A 17,362-nucleotide genomic window follows, 5' to 3' on the forward strand; every position below is an offset into this window, starting at 1 on the left:
AATTGAAACCTCGCAGGATCTTTGGATAAACAAGAGCCGAGCACGGCGGAGCGGTCTGATAAAGTAAAAGCTTGCCACGTGGGGAATACCAATGCGCAGGCTTTCTGACTGTTGTAGCTCTGGAGGGCTGGTCCCACTCCTGCTAAACCTTTATTCAAATGATAGAAAGAATTCGATGTCTCAATTGTACTGTGCACGGCTTGAATGTAAAACCTCGGAACAAATGATATCCAAGAAACCCCAGACTCCTGGCCCATGATATCATCAAAAACATCAAACAAACAACCCCATCCAGACAGAAATCTGAACACCAATAACCACAGAAATGCATGACCCGTCATTATCGACCGGTGATATAATCTCGGTTCTCGATGGTCACACTCTTCGTCATGTGATTGACCTTATAAACACCAACAAGTCGCGCGGCAAGTTCGAACTAGAGAGAATGTTAGCAAAGCCAGTGGGAAAGAAGAGACGGCGACCATACCATGTTGTTTCGCAATGAGATGACAACGAACTGAGCATTCTTGGTGCGCTCCTTGATGTAGGAAGCAACGATAGACACCTGGTGCAAAAACATTAGCTATAAGAACTGTCGCAATCTAATAGGCAAACTCACATTTCGGAAGTCCAGGGCAGCATCGATTTCGTCCATAACGTAGAGCGGAGTAGGCTTGTAGTGATGCAGAGCAAACACCAGTGCCAAACTGGACAAAGTCTTCTCTCCGCCGGACAAGTTGCCGATGTTCTTCCAACTTTTCTTGGGAGGCATGACTGAGAACAAGATACCTTCAGAGAAAGGATCCAAGGAGTCGACCAATTCTAATTCGGCATTACCACCCATGGTGATCATCTGGTACATCTCCTTCAGGCGGAGAGAGATGATACCGAAGCCTTCCATGAAGCCGTTCAAACGAGAAGATCGAAGTCCATCCAAGCGAGCCTTGGCTCCGTCTCGGGATGTCAAAGCCGTGTTCAAGTCTGCTGAGCGAGACTCGTGCTCTGCGGCTCGGCGACGGTATTCTTCGATGACTGAGAGATCAACAGAGGCATTCTGAACCTTCTCCTCGAGGGTCACAATGACTGCCTTCAAAGATTCCTTGTTCATGGCATCCAGCTCGTCTTTGGTGTACATCTGGAGTTCAGTAGGCTCCTGCTCTTCACCAATATCACTGATGTTCTGGATAGTCAACTTCGACAGCTTCTCCTCCCAGTAGCGGCTGCGCTTCTGGTTCTCAGACAGAGCCTTCTGGTTCTCGTCGAGCTTGTTGCGCATCTCGATCTCAGTAGCACGTGTTTCATTGAGCTCAGCCACCTTTGCGTCTAGCTCCTCCTTCAGGGTTGCCAGCTCGGTCTTCTGAGTTTCCAATGCCTATAGGTTGAGCGGTCAGTTACAATCAAGGTCGTTATCAAGTCTTCATCGCATACCTCTTGTGCTTCGTCTGCCTTCTGTCTCCAGTCAGAGGATTCGTTGGCCTGGTTGGCGACATCTTCCTCGAGCTTTTCCACCTCATCGGTGATCTGTGCGATCTCATTTTCGGATGAATCGCGGGCTTTAGAGTGCTTCTTGATGAGCTTCTCGTTCTTAGATTGCTGGCCTTCGGCGTGGGAAATCTCCTCGGCGAGCATGCCAATCTGCTCCTTCAAGCCATCGACCTTGGCCTTTTGTCCACGGAGTCGAACACCGCCAACTTCCATGATCTTGCTTTGCAGGGTCTGAATCTCCTCTTCAATGCCGCTCTTCTCGTCATTGAGCTTCTCGATCTCTTTCTGGGCTTTGCTGATTTGCTTCTCGAGCGCCGCGATTTGACCTTCGTCGGCATCAGATGGTTTGTGTTGCACACCGAGTTCCTTCACACGACGCTGAGCATCAACAAGACTACGCTTGGTACTGTCGATCTCAATAAGGATCTTCTGAATCTTGGTCTCAACGCGTGGAATTTCCTCAGATCGTTCCTTCATTTGAGCCTCTACATTCCGCTGCTTCTCCTGGAAGGCCTGGAACTTCCTTTCGAGATCCTCGAGGTCTGACTCCAAACGGGAGACCTGCTCTTTCGTGGTATCGGCGACTTGCTTTGATGACATACCACCTCGGGCGACACGGGTTCCACCACCACTCATGGTACCTGAGACATCGATCAGTTGACCATCCTGGGTGACAACTCGCCAACGACGAGCTCCGTAGGCAATGCGATTCGCCTGCTCCAGATCCTTCGCAACCAGTGTGTTTTGCATTACACTGTAGAAAGCCGGTGCGAACTTAGGGTCTTTAGGTTTGACGAGGTCGAAGAGTCGTGGGACACTCTCGGGGGTGTAAATTGTAGACATATCTCGGCGAGGAAGGCGATCCAGAAGAATGAAGTTGGCACGGCCAAGATTGTTCTTGCGTAGGTAGTCGATGCACTGTTGACCGACCTCCACGGTTTCGACAACCATATTGTCAAGAGCTGGACAGGCCGTGGAAATTGCAACATCGTACTGCTCGTCGATTGTGCCCAAGTTACCAAGTCGACCATGGAAACCATCAATGCGACCCGACTCTTTGAGGCGCATCAACCCAGTCAAAACACTTCCACGGTTCTGGGTGCTGGCTAAGCTGACCCGAGCTTCGTCTGCTTTTTGTCGTGCACTGGAGACGTGCGACCGAACTTCTGGCTCACGGGTAGAATACTTTTTGAGGTCGTGTTGGAGCTTCTGGACTTCGGCTTCCAGGTTCTCCTTCTGTGCCTGTCGCTCTTCGAGGTCGTTTTCCTTGGACTGCAAGCTTTCCTCGATGGTGACAATCTTCCCCTGCGCTTCCTCAAGCAGAACCGCGCCGGCATTTCCGCGTTCGCGGAGGATGTCGAGCTCACTCTGGGCAACGGCAACAGCAGATTGCTTTTCATTAATCTTCGCGTTCCATGGCTCCAGGGACTTCTGCTTGGCAGCAATTTCATCTGAAAGACCCTGGGTTTTGCCCTTAAGGCCCTCGCGGATTGAGTTGAGTTCCTGCTCCTCTGTCACCATCTCGCTCTCGAGCTGTATGGTCTCGGCAGTCTTCTTCTCGATGTCTGAAGTGAACTTCTCAACCAAGCTCTGACACTCAGAAGCCGCGAGGCGACTGGTCTGCATGGCCTTTTCCAGCTTTTTCTGTTTGCCGAGCAAGAATTTCTTCTTTTCCTCAAACTTGACAGACTCTTTGTCGTATTTCGCCATTTCCTTCAGCAAGCCCTGGGTGTCCTTCTCCATAGATTCATAGTGGCGCATTCCCTTTTTGTAAGCCTTCTCAAGCTCCTTGATGCCGGACTCGTTTCCTTCGTGCTTCTCAAGTTCCAGGTTGAGCAATTCTTGCATTTGAAGAATCGCCTCTTCGGTGACTCGAACATTGTCGGAGCACTCGTCGATGTAAATCTGGTAAAGCGAAGATTGTTTTTGGGCCAATTCGTTCTCTTCGCGAATGTATGCCAAAGCCTTGTCTTTCTTGTCCACCAAAGCGGTCTTCTCTTTCTCGACATGCTGAACACGATTGTTCTTTTCCACGCAAACATCGTTCAGGGTTTCGAGCTCGGTGGCGGCTTCGTCGATCGGCGTCTTATACTTGGAGGTTCCGATAATGTCTTCCAAGTACTCCAGTAGGCCTTCATCGTGTTCGTTGGCCGCTTTGGGCTTCATCTGGGCGATGGACTCAACCTCACCCTGCAAGATCAGGAAACGCTTGTGGTCGAGGTCAATTCCGCGGTCGCGTAGGAAAGTCGTCACGGCAGTGAAGTTGGTTTCCTTTTTGTTCATGTAATATTTGCTGGTGTTGTTCTTGAACGCTCGGCGGGAAACAATCAGTTGGGAATCTGGGACTACTTCTTGGCCCCCTTCGGGCAAATCGATAACTTGTGAGAAATGAACTTCCACTTCACAGTAGGCCAAGTTGGGGTACTGGGCCGAGTTGTGAATCAGTGCGGAAATCTTGCCCTGTCTCATCTTGCTAGCGCGGAAACCAAACACGAAGAGCAGAGAGTCGATGACGTTCGACTTTCCAGATCCATTGGGTCCGACAACAGATGAGAAAGAAGCGTGGAATGGACCGACAATCTGCTGGCCCGCGTAACTCTTGAAATTTGTCAGGATGAGGTTCTCAATGATCATGCGAGGCTTGGGCCCCTCAGGCTCTTGTGGTGCTTGGGGAGCTTGCTCTCTGGACTTGGCCACAATATCCATAGGCCTCTCCAGCACTGTTGAGTTGGGATTGATGATGTTGATCTGAGATTTGGCTTCTTCTGGCTGTTTCGATGGCGAGTCGCTCTGGTTGACAGCGGATTCGGTGATATCGGACAGGGGAGGAACGCTGGCTCGTTGCGCGCGGGCCTGGGGCTCTGGGGATTGGGAGGGCTCTGGAGTAGGGAGTGAGCCCGGTGCTGTTGTGGGAGTGGCTGCGCCACTAATTTTTCGGGGATCAACCATACTTTTTCTTTTCAATGCCGCTTTGCTGGAAGGTGATTCAGGATCGGCTTCCATTTCCGCTTCCATTTCCGCAATACGAACTGCCTCGTCGTTCTCTTCGTTCTCTTCGTTTTCGTCGTTTTCGTCGTTTTCGTCGTTTTCTTCGGGTTCGTCGACATCCATCGCATCAGCATCAACTGAATCGGCATCGGCATCCGTGTCCATCGCATCAGAATCATCGGTTGTCGCTTGTTGGGTTTTGCTGGTTGCGCGGACGGTCGCAGGTGTCACGGGCTCAAGGGTCATTCTCTGGCTTGATGCGCGCTTTGCCTTCTTGGGGACTGGTGTATATTCCTGCTCCTCTTCTTCCTCGTCGTCATCGTGCGTATCTGGTGTCGGTGTTACATTTCCGGAGTCTTCCGATTCAGAAGTGTCTTCGACGACATAACTCCGACGGGGGCAGACCGGCGTGAGGTCCGACCCTTTGCGACAGAAGCCATGGTGTGCGGATCAGTTGGGCGTCTGCAGCATGGAGGGGCGATGAGGGATTGACGGAGTGTTTTGTCGATTGAAAGTGGGTTGTTTACCTCGTGCCCGAAGAGGCAAAGTGCCCGCCGTTCTGCCACAACACACCCTTCACCGCCGTATCCCACGGTAAATTACGATACGGTAATTACTCCTCCGCGGAGCTTCACTTGCAGCGAGAATTAACTTAATCATTATCATCTTTAATCCTGACCAAAATGGCTCCTTGGGAGAACTTTGACCAGGTCTTCTCCTTCAACAAGAAATACTCATATGAGCCAAAAGTCTTTGACCAGATCCTGTCCAACCGACGCTCTCTCGGTCAGCTCTTCGCCGATCGACTCTTGTCACTCTTTGGCATCCAAGGAGGTACGGTGCAGCTTTCCCATGCGCTTGCAGCTTCATGTTGGCTGAATTGACCCCTCCAGTAACCAAGGTCTATCCCCCAAAGGCCAACGCAGACCTTCGAGCTCTGTTCAACCTTATCGTGCCTTCCGAACTTGATATTCATCACAAACAATCTTTGATCTACTACATCCTCAAGGACTGTCGCACTGCGCCAGAAGCTTCCGCCCAGTTTGCGCAACAATGTCACCTTCCGGAGAAGTACCGTTTCCTCATTGAGGGACTCTGGCACATGGATCGCCTTGACTTCCGAGTAAGCTAGGAAAGCTTCCCACTAGCAGTATTGGGCTGACAAGAATGTGATTCAATAGCGAGCAGTCGAATTTCTTGCCGAACCCTCCCTCATTCCCACCTTCCCAGATGAGATTCTCTACGCGCTGACTCTCACCCAACTGCCCAAGCATGACAACAGTCTTGCCATCGCATACTACCTGACTGCGGCACCTCCACTCGCCAGCTCAAAGGTCCGCACAGCGTTCTTTGACGCGCTCGCTCGCTCCAACATCACCGAGGCATTCTACTTCACGCGCAAGTATGATGAAGAACATCGCCAGGCTTTCTTTGAGCAACTGGTGGAGTTTGTGCACAAGACCGTTCCTGGTCAGACTAGAAGCCGGCGAGCAATGGAACTTGTCGGCCTTCCACTTGATGAAGACGAGGAACAGTGGTTTGAGGATGTCCTGTTGCAAGGAAATGCCAGCACCTTGCCTGGTTCCAAGGACACGGTGATGATGCGTCGTTTGGCGACTGGGCGACTGGAGGGAATTGCGCCCGAGCTTGAATCATTGGGTGGTAAGAAAATCGACGGTCTGAACTGGGACGATCTTCGGGGCAGCATACGACACAGGTGAATGATATACCCAACTGATACAAAATTGTAATGACTCATTGGTTTGATATTGAGTGAAATTGGAACTGGAGTTTAAGGTGTCCTTAGAGTTCGTGATCTGCCAAGCTTGTAGGTGTAAGAAGATGAGGTTTTAACCTTGGAAGGATCGATGAATGCCTGCAAGTATCTCCGGGGCTGTAAACAAAGGGTTCTAGTGTTCCAAGGTTAGTTCCAAGTTTCCTGGGGTATTCGAAGGTTTGGGTTGTAAGTGACTTCCACAGATATATTTACATGACAGAGTAGCCGCGGGTGCCCAAGTGGATGCCCTGGTGGCGCTACGAAAACAGGGTTGACAGACAAAATAGTCAATCTCAAATGACAAAGAAACTCCTCAATATTGACTCAAGCAGTCACATTTATGTTTCAACTTACAGCATATCACCAAGGACATCTGTATAGAAAGTGTATAGATGGAGGTCTAACACGTTAGAAAGCGGGCGGGCGATAAGAGCGATACGGACCTCCGATTCCGAAAAAAGTCCCAACCACAGCTCTCTCTCCCTTGTATAACGCGTTACACCAACTGTTCATCCTTTGATCTGATATAGAAATTCAAGTGAACAGCAATCTGATAGACGCGTGTCAGTGGCGAGGGCTAATCAGACGCGAACATGGTGGTTTGCACCTTCTTCCAGCAGGGCCGCTGCAAGTTCGGAGGTAGGCGTCCATCGAGTACCTGGAAACAAAGAAAAAGATGCTAACAAGTTCTTACAGCTGGCTGCAAATTTGAGCACCCTGGCCGAGGAAGTGCTGGCACATCGGTAAATCGATTCAATGCTTTGGGTGGAGGGTTCGGAGGTGAGTGACACCACTTGTTTCTTTACTTTCGTTGCTCTTGCTATGCATGTCTGCCATTGCACTCTTCGATTGACCAACCATCTTTTCGTTTCTTGCTTTTTAATCTCATCACGAGCGGCCCCATCCTGTTTTGAACATCGTTTTGTTCCACCTTATCTACTTCAACCCCATCGTTGGAGCTCATCCGTTCCACATCATCTCTCATTTGCCTGATACTCCGTTTGACCTGATACTCAACCTTTTCACCTTTCCTGTTGTATGCGATTCCATCATGCCCGATCCTCAGGGTCCATTCAAGCTTCCCCCGAAGCCCAAGATGAAGGGTCAGAATCCGCTATCGGTCTATCTCGAACTTCTGGAAAGCCGCAACCCTTCTCGAGCGTCCTCGTCTTCTTCTCGCGTCACTCCTCCTTTAGTTGCTCCTTCTTTAGTTGGTCCTTGCATAAGACCTAACGTCAAACCAACACCAGGTGCGAATCAAACGAACAATCAGAGACAACAACCTGCCGAGTAAGTCATCTCACCTCCCACCAAGTTCCGCGCTAACTTAAAGACAGCTTCGGTGTGACGCCAGATATAATCAGAGATGACCTGACTGCGGGCAAAGGTCGTCCAGAATGGATATTTTCTGCCTACGCACCCTCGAGAGAGGTCCCACGTCACCTCTTCGGCGGCCCTCACCGCGAGCGGAGTATGGAAGAGATGCGAGTGCGTCACTATGAACTAGCTGCCGCCGGGAACATCAATGAAGCAGTGCAAGAAGCCTCAAACCTTTGGGCAGAATGTGTGCAGCAGACGGACGCCGCATTGAATGACACGCGGGGTGCCACCAAATATGTCATCGATGGCAAGAATGAACACCCCAATCGATTCGATATCATCGAGGGCAAAGCAAATGATCCCTCGAACCAAGGCGCAACTGTTAGCCAGCCTTCCCCCTTCGGTCAGCAAAACACCAATGCGGGACAAAACGCCGGTACTGCACCTGGGGCATTCGCTGCTCCCTCCTCCACATTCGGTCAAGCCCCAGGTTTTGGCCAGCCATCCGGACTCGGTGCTTCTGCGCCCTCACAGCCATCCGCCTTTGGCCAGCCCTCCGGACTTGGTGCTTCGGCACCCTCCCGGCCGTCAGCCTTTGGTCAGCCTTCTGGACTTGGTGCTTCAGCGCCCCAGCAGACATCCGCCTTTGGCCAACCTTCCGGACTTGGCGCATCACAGCCATCTGCCTTTGGACAGCCTTCGGCGTTTGGTCAACCTTCTGCCATGGGTGGCTCCGCCTTCGGCCAACCGTCGGCCATAGGAGCGCAATCTACACTGAATAAACCAGCATTCGGCCAGACAAGTCTTGGCCAACCAGGCGCCAATGCGAATCCCTTCGGTAAGCCTTCGGCTCTCGGAGGTAACGCCAGTGCTCCATTCGGTGCACCCTCTGCTGCTTCTCCCTTCACTAAAATCGCCCAAAATCCGCCCGCCGCCAGCGGCTTCGGCCAAAGCTCAGGGCCACCTGGAGCGTCACCATTCGGCCAAGCCGCAGCGAAACCTACTGCCTCACCATTCGGGCAACCAGCCGCGGCGACTCAACCAGCGGCTCCATTCGGCGCCCCTCAACCTTCATCATTCCCACCAGCCAACTCCAACCCAAACCCATTTGGAGCGCCTGCCACGCAACCTCCGGCAGCATCCCCCTTTGGCACCGCTTCACAGCCACAATCACAACCTTCCCCATTCGGGCGACCTGCCGCCCCCCCAGGCTCTACCAGCTAAACCGACTACTGCTGGGATCAGTACATCAGCGCCACTCCATGCGCCCAATGATCTCAATCCACTTCCACAGCTACAGGGAGAGACCCGGACCAATCCACAAAACAACCGTATTGCGATGTGGAAGGGTCGGCCTGTAAACTATATCAACGAGCATCCATGCTATCTTCACCCTCAAGACAACAAGACATTTGTTCGAATCAACTTCCCGAGTGGACCTCCTGACGCTGCCAGTCTGAGGGACTCGCAGGGTAAACCGGAAGAATACACCCCAGAAGTGACAGAGGCCTACCAATTCTTCCTCCAGAACGGTCACTTCAAAGATGGCAAGATCCCTGTTGTACCTCCACAGCGAGAGTGGATCAACTTTGATTTCTAGCACACCACTTATATGCTTTGCATTTCAACCCCGTACCTTTAATTCATCAGCAGGGTCTGTCATGGCGGAGATAAAAGGGCACGTCAGGTTCGGGGAGCGGTAAACGCAACACATTCAATGAGAAGAAAGTCAGAGACAAATATTCATCAAAGAAGGATGGAAAGGCCCTCTGAATAAACCAATGATGAAAATGATTGCTACAATTATGGGTCGTGTTACGATGATAGGCAACTACAAATATGAAGGTCGACGGTCTTTTTCAAGATGTTCCCATTTTTTTGTTTTATTTCAGGTCCAAACGAGATCCCCCACATCAATGTACAACTGTTGTGGGCCAGGGCTGGCTCCAAAGCAGCACTTTGCACCACAACTTCACCAACCCATGATCCCTCCCTGAGGCAAGCCCAGCCTAGCGCATTTATGCGGCAATGGTGACCTCAACCTCAACACCGGCCTCGATGTTGATGATGATCTGCTTGACGGTCTCGGTGGGGGCGAGGAGGCTGAAGTACATGTTAGAGACTGCGTATCTTGCGGCGAAAAAACCGTCGTAGACGTAAACGGGGAAAACTCACTCGATGAGACGCTTGTGGATGCGCATCTCGAACTTGTCCCAGGTCTTGGAACCCTCACCGTTGGGGGTCTTACGGGTGGAGATCTGGAGGGTCTTGGTGGGAAGACGGACGGGACCCTTGACCTGGAGGGACTTGGAGCGGGCACGGTCGATCAGCTCCTGGCAGACCTTCTCGAGGGAGGCAACCTTGCGGGAGGTGAGGGTGATGCGGATCTTGTGGACCTTCTGTAAAGCGGAAAGGCAATTAGCTCTTGTACTCCATGAATTCAATTGTCATTCCGAGGCAGCGACAGCAATGCGCTGTGCGCCGGTGACAATTTTCAGGTACAACGTACAGGGCCCTCGCCGAAATCCTTCTCGGGCTTCTGGAAAGACATCTTGAATGATATGAACTAGGTTGGGTTAGAAAGATTCAAAGACCGAAAGAGGGAGAGCGCACAATTTAAAAGGCAAATGCCGTCAAGACCTGAACTGCTAGGCTCGGTAAAGTGATGATGGCTGTCGGAAGTTATTGTGGATCGAGAATTCGATATCCCAAAAACTTCAGTGCGAAAGTCTTGGCGCTTCGGCTATCGCACGCTAAACCCAATTCGGTCCCCTTCGAGCCTCTGCTTAGTCATCACCTCTTTGAGCCATCAAGACGAGTTGTGAGGCTCGAATGAGATATTGGGGTGACAAGCGTTTTTGTGTTCTTGAATTTGTTTCTTTCTACTATTGTCTTCTTCGTTGCTATCTTGGCTTCAATCTCAATCCATCTACCCTCATCAAATGGCCCAGCTCCCCCCACTGGCTCCAGTGCCCTCCCCCGCAGTGAGGAGGACAATCCCATCTAATGACTGGGAAAATTGTCTAGATGCATGGATGACTCTCTTGGGAATCCGATTGAATCTTTCGGATCAGCAGTTTAAAGCAGCTGCGGCCGAAGATACATCGGTACCACCCTTCTTGGGATCCTACTATCAATACACGGCGGCGGGAGACACCAGTCTCCAGAGTGGGCCTAAAGGACGACAGCTCCGGAAACTATGCTTTTTGACGACAAGGCGATTTCTGCTTGATTTGCCCAATCCACCACAAAATCTATTAGACTGGAGGCTTCTCGGTAATCTTTGTTGCTGCTATCCTTCCAGCGCGACCTTGAAGACGTCATTATCCAAGGCATGGGAGTTCCATCATGACAAGATTACCTCGAGTATCGACAAGGCAAAATCTAGTGTGACGAAAAATTTGGTTTCAGCCAATGCTTCGTCAAACCCAGAGATTCTCTCTGACATCCGTCGATTGACCATCTTAGCTTCTGTGCTGCCAGCATGTGGCCAAGCACTTATGGCGGGCTCTGACTTCCTGGACACCATAGCCGAAGCCTACCAATCAAGAAATGCCAGAGAAGAGTTTCGCCGCATCCTTGTCGCCAACATCTACGTTTCTCTGATCTCTTTGTTGAAAGAACCTGTCAACCTGTCCTCATTATTAGATCAACTTTTCAGCCTCAAAGCCGCAGCTCGAGTAGGAGCACCCAAGATGAAGAAAGAATCAACACTTCTTTCTGATCTCGTCTGCAGCTCGGACTTGCTTATCCGATTAGAGAAATACCTTGTGAACAATCCCCAGAAACGGGGACAGGATCTTCTTGTTAGCTTGCGTGCCTACCAAGCTGAATCGCAGTCTTTGCACCATCGATACCAGAGACGCAAGAAGATAGACAAGGGCAAAAATGCTTCCTCGGATCCTGTCATCCCAGAACACTTACATGCACACAAGATGTCTCTTGTCACACAGGTGCAGGACTTGTTTCCTGATCTTGGATCGGCTTTCGTTGTACGCCTTCTTGACTTCTACAATGACAACCCCGAGACTATTGTAGCCCAGCTTCTGGACGATTCGCTACCAATGGAGCTTCAAGCATTGGACAGAACCGAGCAGCTTCCTCCTACAGCAAAGCCTCATCATGTCCACATGTCCCCTCAACCAACACCACCGGCGGTGCCGTCACTACAGCTTGAACACACCCCAGCCCGAAGAAATGTCTTTGATAACGACATCGATATTGCCGAACTCAGCCGATCAGGTGATGGTTCCGGCAAATTACACTTTGGCCGTGTCGATGCAGACGAAACAGCCGACACAGTCCTTGCAGACCGCAGCCAGCACGCCACGAACAAAGCAGCAATCCTCTCCGCACTCGCCACATTTGATTCCGATGATGACGAGCGCGACGATACGTACGATGCAACCGACGTAGGCGGAGCCATCGACGGGCCTACAGGTGCAGACGGCGAAGCCGACGCAGAAAAGCAGACTCGACGCGCGGTCGATATCGACGCGACTCTCTTCCGGACATACAAGTCCAACCCTGGCCTCTTTGCCCGTGACTCTGGGACCCGGCGCTCGCAACCGCGCCAGTCATTGAAGCGCGAGACCGAGATGACGGATGAGGCCATTGAAGGATGGGCTGTGATGCTAGCGCGTGACTCGAAGCGTCTTGCTAGACTTGAGGGTCAATTTGCCATGGATGCCGGTGGGGCTGGTGGTGGCGCACTGAACCAGCCTGAGCTCCGCTCTACTTCTTACCGAAGACCTCAGCCCGCCGAGGATGGAAACGAGGGCTCGGATGAGGGTGAGTCTTCTGGCAATGGTGGTTCTCGGGGTAGAGGTAGTGGTGGTGGTGGTGGTGGTGGTGGTGGACGAGGTGGACGAGGACGCGGTAGTGGGCGCGGGCGTGGCCGTGGAGGTGGTCCTCAGTCTGGTGGCCAAGGACAGGCGGATAATGCTGCTTCGCGGCAGAGGAAGGAAGAGAACAAAGGCAGTCGTGCCAACCATAACCGGCGACAGCAACACGCAAAGAAGATGGCGCGCGGTGGACTCCCTGGTTAGCAGTACCATGGATGGATTTCTGCTCCCTGTCGACCACACTTATCAATACAATGTGATCATGAATCACGAATGTAAAATAGATGCATTATATCTGAGAAGGCTACTGAAGCTTTGAAAAAGAGCCAAAATACACGATTTGCAGCAGTCATTGATTTCATTAATATACTTCGACAATTGAAATATGGCGTGGGTGGCCGTAAGAGTCTATCTGAGCCAGCGGTTCACATGGCCAGCAAGGAACAAAGGCTTCGCGTATCAGTGGTGATCAGAAAATACACCAGCCTCGGAAATGGATTTGCGACATTCCTCCATAAGGCGTACCTGCTTCGCAACCTCGCCCAGTCGGCTGATAACCTCCTTGTTTCCATCGTAGAACGTGAATATGGCATACGGAATACCAGTGTCACGGCAAAACTCGAGAACGAACTTTTGCGTACGACGGAGATTGTGGCGGGGGATACGAGGGTAGAGATGATGGATAGCTTGGAATTGCAAGCCTCCGTGGAAAAAGTCGAGCCATGTTGGGCAGTCGACGTCCATGGTGGTGCGAAGCATTTTCTGAGGGAAAGATTCGCCGACTCCGAGGTCAGCGGTTGACATCGCGAAGTGGGATAATGTGATTTGAACATGCAGTGGCGAAGGTACAACATGCGAGATGAGGAGGAAAACAATGCGACTGGTGGCATCAGGAAGCGTTTTATACATAACACCATAGCCGAACCAAGTCCAGAAAAAGACTTGCCCAGCAAGCTCAAAGTAGAGGTGCCACCAAGCAGGTCCTTTTCGTGGCGCCTGGCGTTTCAGTAGATACTCCCAGCTCAAGGCGTACAAGTTAAAACGCGCAAGCATCATGATTGGGTAGTAGGAGTAGTTTTGGATTTTGAGGAAGAATCGCGCCGGGGCGTCGTAAGTCATGATTCGGTCGTAGTAGGTGCTCTTAAGGCTTGTGAGGAAGCGATGCGAGATGGCGAAGAATGGAATATGTTCAATGTCAGGATCGTGTTCAGGCTCGTTCGTCACGATGTGATGAACGTTGTGGCTTCGTTTCCACCAGCCAAGACTGAGTCCACCAAGGAAGTCTGCGATGATCATTCCAATCACAGTATCCACATGGAAGTTGTGAGTGATACCCATATGACCGGCATCATGGGCGGTGAAAACAAGCTGATGCCAGAAACAGCCGAGGAAGAACGCAGAGGCTGCCCACCACCCCATACGCAGGAATATATATGAAAGACCTGCAAAGAGGGTGTATCGACAACATTCTATCGCGTAGCTGGAGTAGTTGCAGTTGTAGAGGCCCTCGGCCTTGATACGCTCGTTCAATTCGCGGTATTTGCGCTTGATTTCCTCCTGCCTCGCAGTATCCAGTGATGGATATTTAGCAATGTCGAAGTCAATTTGTTCCTGGGTTCTGGCGTCCAAGAAGGCAGGCTGTGGCTGAGATCGTTCGACCGAGGCAGACGGACCAGACTTGGAATTGGGTGATTTCCTCTGCCTGACAGCAGATGGTGAATCGACGGGATCGAATATGGGCGAAGGAGGAGTTGATTCATCTTGGCTGGAGCCACTCGAGCTTTCTTGGGCAGTTGATTCCTCCTCACTCAGACACGAGTCCTCCGTATATATCCGGTACTTGCCGCCTTGGATCGGAGGGAGGAAGTTGATCCATGTCCCTTCAACACATCCAATTTGATAGGCGGGCATGCGTTCGCGGGCTTCTTGGGAGTGTAGTCTGTATATGAGAAAGATGGATTAGATTGATCCAATCTCATGCGGGTCTATTGCGGAACATACGCGTTGATCTCATCTGTCGCATCTCTGCCTACCATGTGCTTGATAGGCTTTTCTCCTCCAGGATGGTATTTGAGCCAGGCGTCGACCTTCAGAACGCGGTTTTCGTAGATCATGACATGCTTCCCTTCGGCGATAAGGCCCTCAATGTATCGTCGAGACAGGAGGGTGTCCTTCCTGGACGGTCGGTGTGCAGTCTTCTCCATCTTGCAATGCGGCGAGAGTGCGTACGGTCAGAAAACGAAGGTGGGTGATTTACAAAGCCATCGAGGCAATATCGAGCAATGGTATTGAGCGATCGCAAATCAAAGAAACAACAAGGCAGGACAGAAGAGAAGGACGTAAAGTTGAAACAAGGCAGAAACGTGCAGGGGCGGAGCTACGGATAGCGGGGACCGATCGGCCTCGGTCAACAATGTCACCGTTTGACATTACTACGCATCCCTTGATATTGCATGGCATGATGACCGTAAGTGTCCTCTGTCTATTTTAAGAACTGCGTTTTAACTCTGCTAGGAATCTATCTCATCTTTGACTCAAACATGGCTTCAGTGGGACCAGGTAAGTACATCCCGTCCGGTGGCATGATCCCACTGACTCGGATATAGGACCCTACTACTCGGGCGGAAATAGAGAAGCTTCAGGATTCCAATGACACAGAGGAATTGGAAAAGCGCTTGCGTAACCGTCTGTCTCTTCCCCGCGCTTTGGTTGGTCCAGGCCTGATGTGTGTGTACATGTAGGTATCGAGTTCGGAACTGCCGGTCTTCGTGGCCGCATGGCAGCAGGGTTCTCGTGCATGAACTCCTTGACTGTCATACAAGCCTCTCAGGGACTGGCTAAGTTTATTCGGGACAAGCGTTCCGAGATTGCCTGCAGCGGTGTTGTCATTGGACACGATGCGAGGCATAACTCCGCAAGATTTGCCGCACTGGCCGCCAACGCTTTCATTGCGCAACAGATTCCTGTATGGTTCTTCAAAGAGGAGGGACCGACGCCAATGGTACCTTTTGGCGTGAACCATTTCCGTGCTGCCGGAGGCATCAGTGTAACGGCAAGCCATGTAGGTCAATATCAGAGGTCAAACCGAGAGCTAAGAATACTAATACTGGAGTCTGCAGAACCCACCTCAAGACAACGGTATGCAACTTATGTTTAAAATTCCGTGAAAAAGCCTTGCTAACCGTCATACAGGTTACAAAGTGTAAGATATACACACTCATTGGAAAGGAAATATCTGACAAACCCAGCTACTCGAGTAATGGTGCCCAAATCAACCGTCCCGAAGATGGAGAGATCGCACAGTCAATCCTAGAGAACCTTGAACCGTGGCCAACTGCTTGGGCAGAACTTCAACCGGGTGAATACTTGCACGCTGATTCATACCAGGAATTGCTGCCTTATTATCGCAAAAAGGTGGAGGAGTTCACGGTACGTTGGTCAATCTCCCGCTTGAAACTGACCTAACAAGCCGTAGAAAACTACGGTATCAGATTGGCAGCCGCCCAGACCTTTCGTCTATACACCTTTGCACGGTGTAGGAGGCTTGGTTCTCCCAAGTGTCTGCCACTCTATTGGGATCCATGACTTCGTACCCGTCGCTACCCAAGAGAAGCCAGATCCAGACTTCCCCACTGTGAAGTTCCCCAACCCAGAGGAAAGCGGAGCTCTGGATCTTGCTATCCAGACAGCTGACCAAGAGGGGAAAACACTGATCATCGCGAACGACCCCGATGCCGACCGTTTCGCCGTAGCAGAGAAAGTCGGGTAAGTCAAATCTCCAATTCCCCGGTCTGGGCCAGGCTGACATGTTCAAATTTTCAAAGTGAGAGTTGGCACACGTTGAGTGGGAACCATGTTGGTGTTCTTTTGGCCTCTCATCTCTTGGATTCATTCGACGCGAATGAAGATTGGTCACATATTGCAGTGCTGACTACAACTGTATCAAGCTCTATGCTTGCCAAGATGGCAGCTGCCAAGGGAATCCAGTTTACTGAGACCCTGACAGGGTTCAAGTGGATGGCCAATGTTGCCCGGGATCTAGAAAAAGAAGGAAAGACCATTGTATTCTCCTATGAGGAAGCACTGGGCTACATGTTCCCATCTGTGTGTTATGACAAGGACGGAATCACTGCAGCCACTGTTTTTCTGGCCGCAGAGGCAAAATGGAGAGCTCAGGGTTTGACTGTCTATGGAAAACTTCAGAAACTCTTTGTTGAGTTTGGCCACCACGAGACACTGAATAATTATTTCCGATCTCCTGATACCCAGCTTACCTCAACCTTGTTCCAGGGGATTCGAAACAGCCCAAGCCTCGCAGAAATGAAGTTTGGTCGGTTCAAGATATTGCGGTGGAGAGACTTGACCGAGGGCTACGACTCTAGCACGCCTGACAACAAGCCAGATCTACCTGAAGACCCGACGAGTCAGATGCTCACGCTGTGGCTTGAGGGAGGGGTTCGGTTCACATTCCGAGGCTCAGGAACAGAGCCCAAGGTCAAGTGTATGCTGACACTGGACCAATAAAAATGAGAGATTCACTAACATTCTACATAGTCTATATCGAGAGCTGTGGAGACTCTCGCGAGGACGCTGTCAAAGCCGTCTGCGATGCATTCCAGGCTATCCGGGAAGAGTGGGTTCAGCGCTTTACGCCTTCGATGACATACAGCAAGCAGCTACGTACTTCGTCTGGTCATGTTCTGGATTTGGAATGAGTATTGATATTAGTTTAACCATAGTTGTTAGACTAGTCCCTCTTCTCAAGTGTTTCAATCAGAGCCGTAATTCCATGTCACGTTGGCCCGTTCAATTTCGATGACACATTGAAACTTGCAGAAGAAAAGACGAAAAATATTCAGCAGAAAACGAAGCTCATGCATGGGAGCGAACCAAGCATTAAAAAAATATAAGAGCTTTCTGAGACCCAACACTTCCATACGCCTAATCG

At 51.0% G+C, this 17,362-nt stretch overlaps 8 protein-coding genes across 8 annotated transcripts; 5 read left to right on the forward strand and 3 right to left on the reverse strand.

The window, feature by feature from the left end:
- Positions 1–340: 340 nt before the first annotated feature.
- smc4 (condensin subunit SMC4) lies at positions 341–4,913 on the reverse strand (the record flags this gene model as incomplete). Its single annotated transcript, XM_056953583.1, is given in 5 exon segments — positions 341–436; positions 488–565; positions 620–1,372; positions 1,429–4,861; positions 4,879–4,913. The coding sequence occupies 5 exon segments, from the start codon at positions 4,911–4,913 to the stop codon at positions 341–343; spliced, it is 4,395 nt and encodes a 1,464-aa protein (XP_056812472.1).
- A 243-nt stretch (positions 4,914–5,156) lies between these two features.
- On the forward strand, positions 5,157–6,194 carry N7506_004290 (ELYS family protein; the record flags this gene model as incomplete). Its single annotated transcript, XM_056953584.1, has 3 exons — positions 5,157–5,307; positions 5,367–5,596; positions 5,655–6,194. The coding sequence occupies 3 exons, from the start codon at positions 5,157–5,159 to the stop codon at positions 6,192–6,194; spliced, it is 921 nt and encodes a 306-aa protein (XP_056812473.1).
- Positions 6,195–6,843: 649 nt separating this feature from the next.
- On the forward strand, positions 6,844–8,794 carry N7506_004291 (zinc finger CCCH domain-containing protein; the record flags this gene model as incomplete). The annotated part of the gene is made up of 3 exons (XM_056953585.1): positions 6,844–6,889; positions 6,947–7,022; positions 7,588–8,794. 3 exons carry the CDS (start codon positions 6,844–6,846, stop codon positions 8,792–8,794), a joined length of 1,329 nt encoding a protein of 442 aa, XP_056812474.1.
- A 115-nt stretch (positions 8,795–8,909) lies between these two features.
- N7506_004292 (uncharacterized protein) lies at positions 8,910–9,170 on the forward strand (the record flags this gene model as incomplete). Its single annotated transcript, XM_056953586.1, has 1 exon — positions 8,910–9,170. The coding sequence occupies one exon, from the start codon at positions 8,910–8,912 to the stop codon at positions 9,168–9,170; it is 261 nt and encodes an 86-aa protein (XP_056812475.1).
- Positions 9,171–9,588: 418 nt separating this feature from the next.
- On the reverse strand, positions 9,589–10,121 carry S10a (40S ribosomal protein uS10; the record flags this gene model as incomplete). The annotated part of the gene is made up of 3 exons (XM_056953587.1): positions 9,589–9,673; positions 9,746–9,969; positions 10,080–10,121. 3 exons carry the CDS (start codon positions 10,119–10,121, stop codon positions 9,589–9,591), a joined length of 351 nt encoding a protein of 116 aa, XP_056812476.1.
- A 391-nt stretch (positions 10,122–10,512) lies between these two features.
- On the forward strand, positions 10,513–12,618 carry N7506_004294 (ASCC2 family CUE domain-containing protein; the record flags this gene model as incomplete). Its single annotated transcript, XM_056953588.1, has 1 exon — positions 10,513–12,618. One exon carries the CDS (start codon positions 10,513–10,515, stop codon positions 12,616–12,618), a length of 2,106 nt encoding a protein of 701 aa, XP_056812477.1.
- Positions 12,619–12,873: 255 nt separating this feature from the next.
- N7506_004295 (fatty acid desaturase) lies at positions 12,874–14,618 on the reverse strand (the record flags this gene model as incomplete). Its single annotated transcript, XM_056953589.1, has 2 exons — positions 12,874–14,353; positions 14,416–14,618. The coding sequence occupies 2 exons, from the start codon at positions 14,616–14,618 to the stop codon at positions 12,874–12,876; spliced, it is 1,683 nt and encodes a 560-aa protein (XP_056812478.1).
- Positions 14,619–14,827: 209 nt separating this feature from the next.
- N7506_004296 (phosphoribomutase PRM15) lies at positions 14,828–17,129 on the forward strand (the record flags this gene model as incomplete). Its single annotated transcript, XM_056953590.1, has 10 exons — positions 14,828–14,881; positions 14,929–14,973; positions 15,021–15,099; positions 15,156–15,475; positions 15,534–15,552; positions 15,607–15,616; positions 15,663–15,843; positions 15,890–16,179; positions 16,239–16,915; positions 16,969–17,129. The coding sequence occupies 10 exons, from the start codon at positions 14,828–14,830 to the stop codon at positions 17,127–17,129; spliced, it is 1,836 nt and encodes a 611-aa protein (XP_056812479.1).
- Positions 17,130–17,362: the final 233 nt, after the last annotated feature.

This window comes from Penicillium brevicompactum (genome assembly GCF_028827555.1).
Source record: "Penicillium brevicompactum strain IBT 35665 chromosome Unknown utg000003l_segment0_segment0, whole genome shotgun sequence".
Classification (NCBI taxonomy): Eukaryota; Fungi; Ascomycota; class Eurotiomycetes; order Eurotiales; family Aspergillaceae; genus Penicillium; species Penicillium brevicompactum.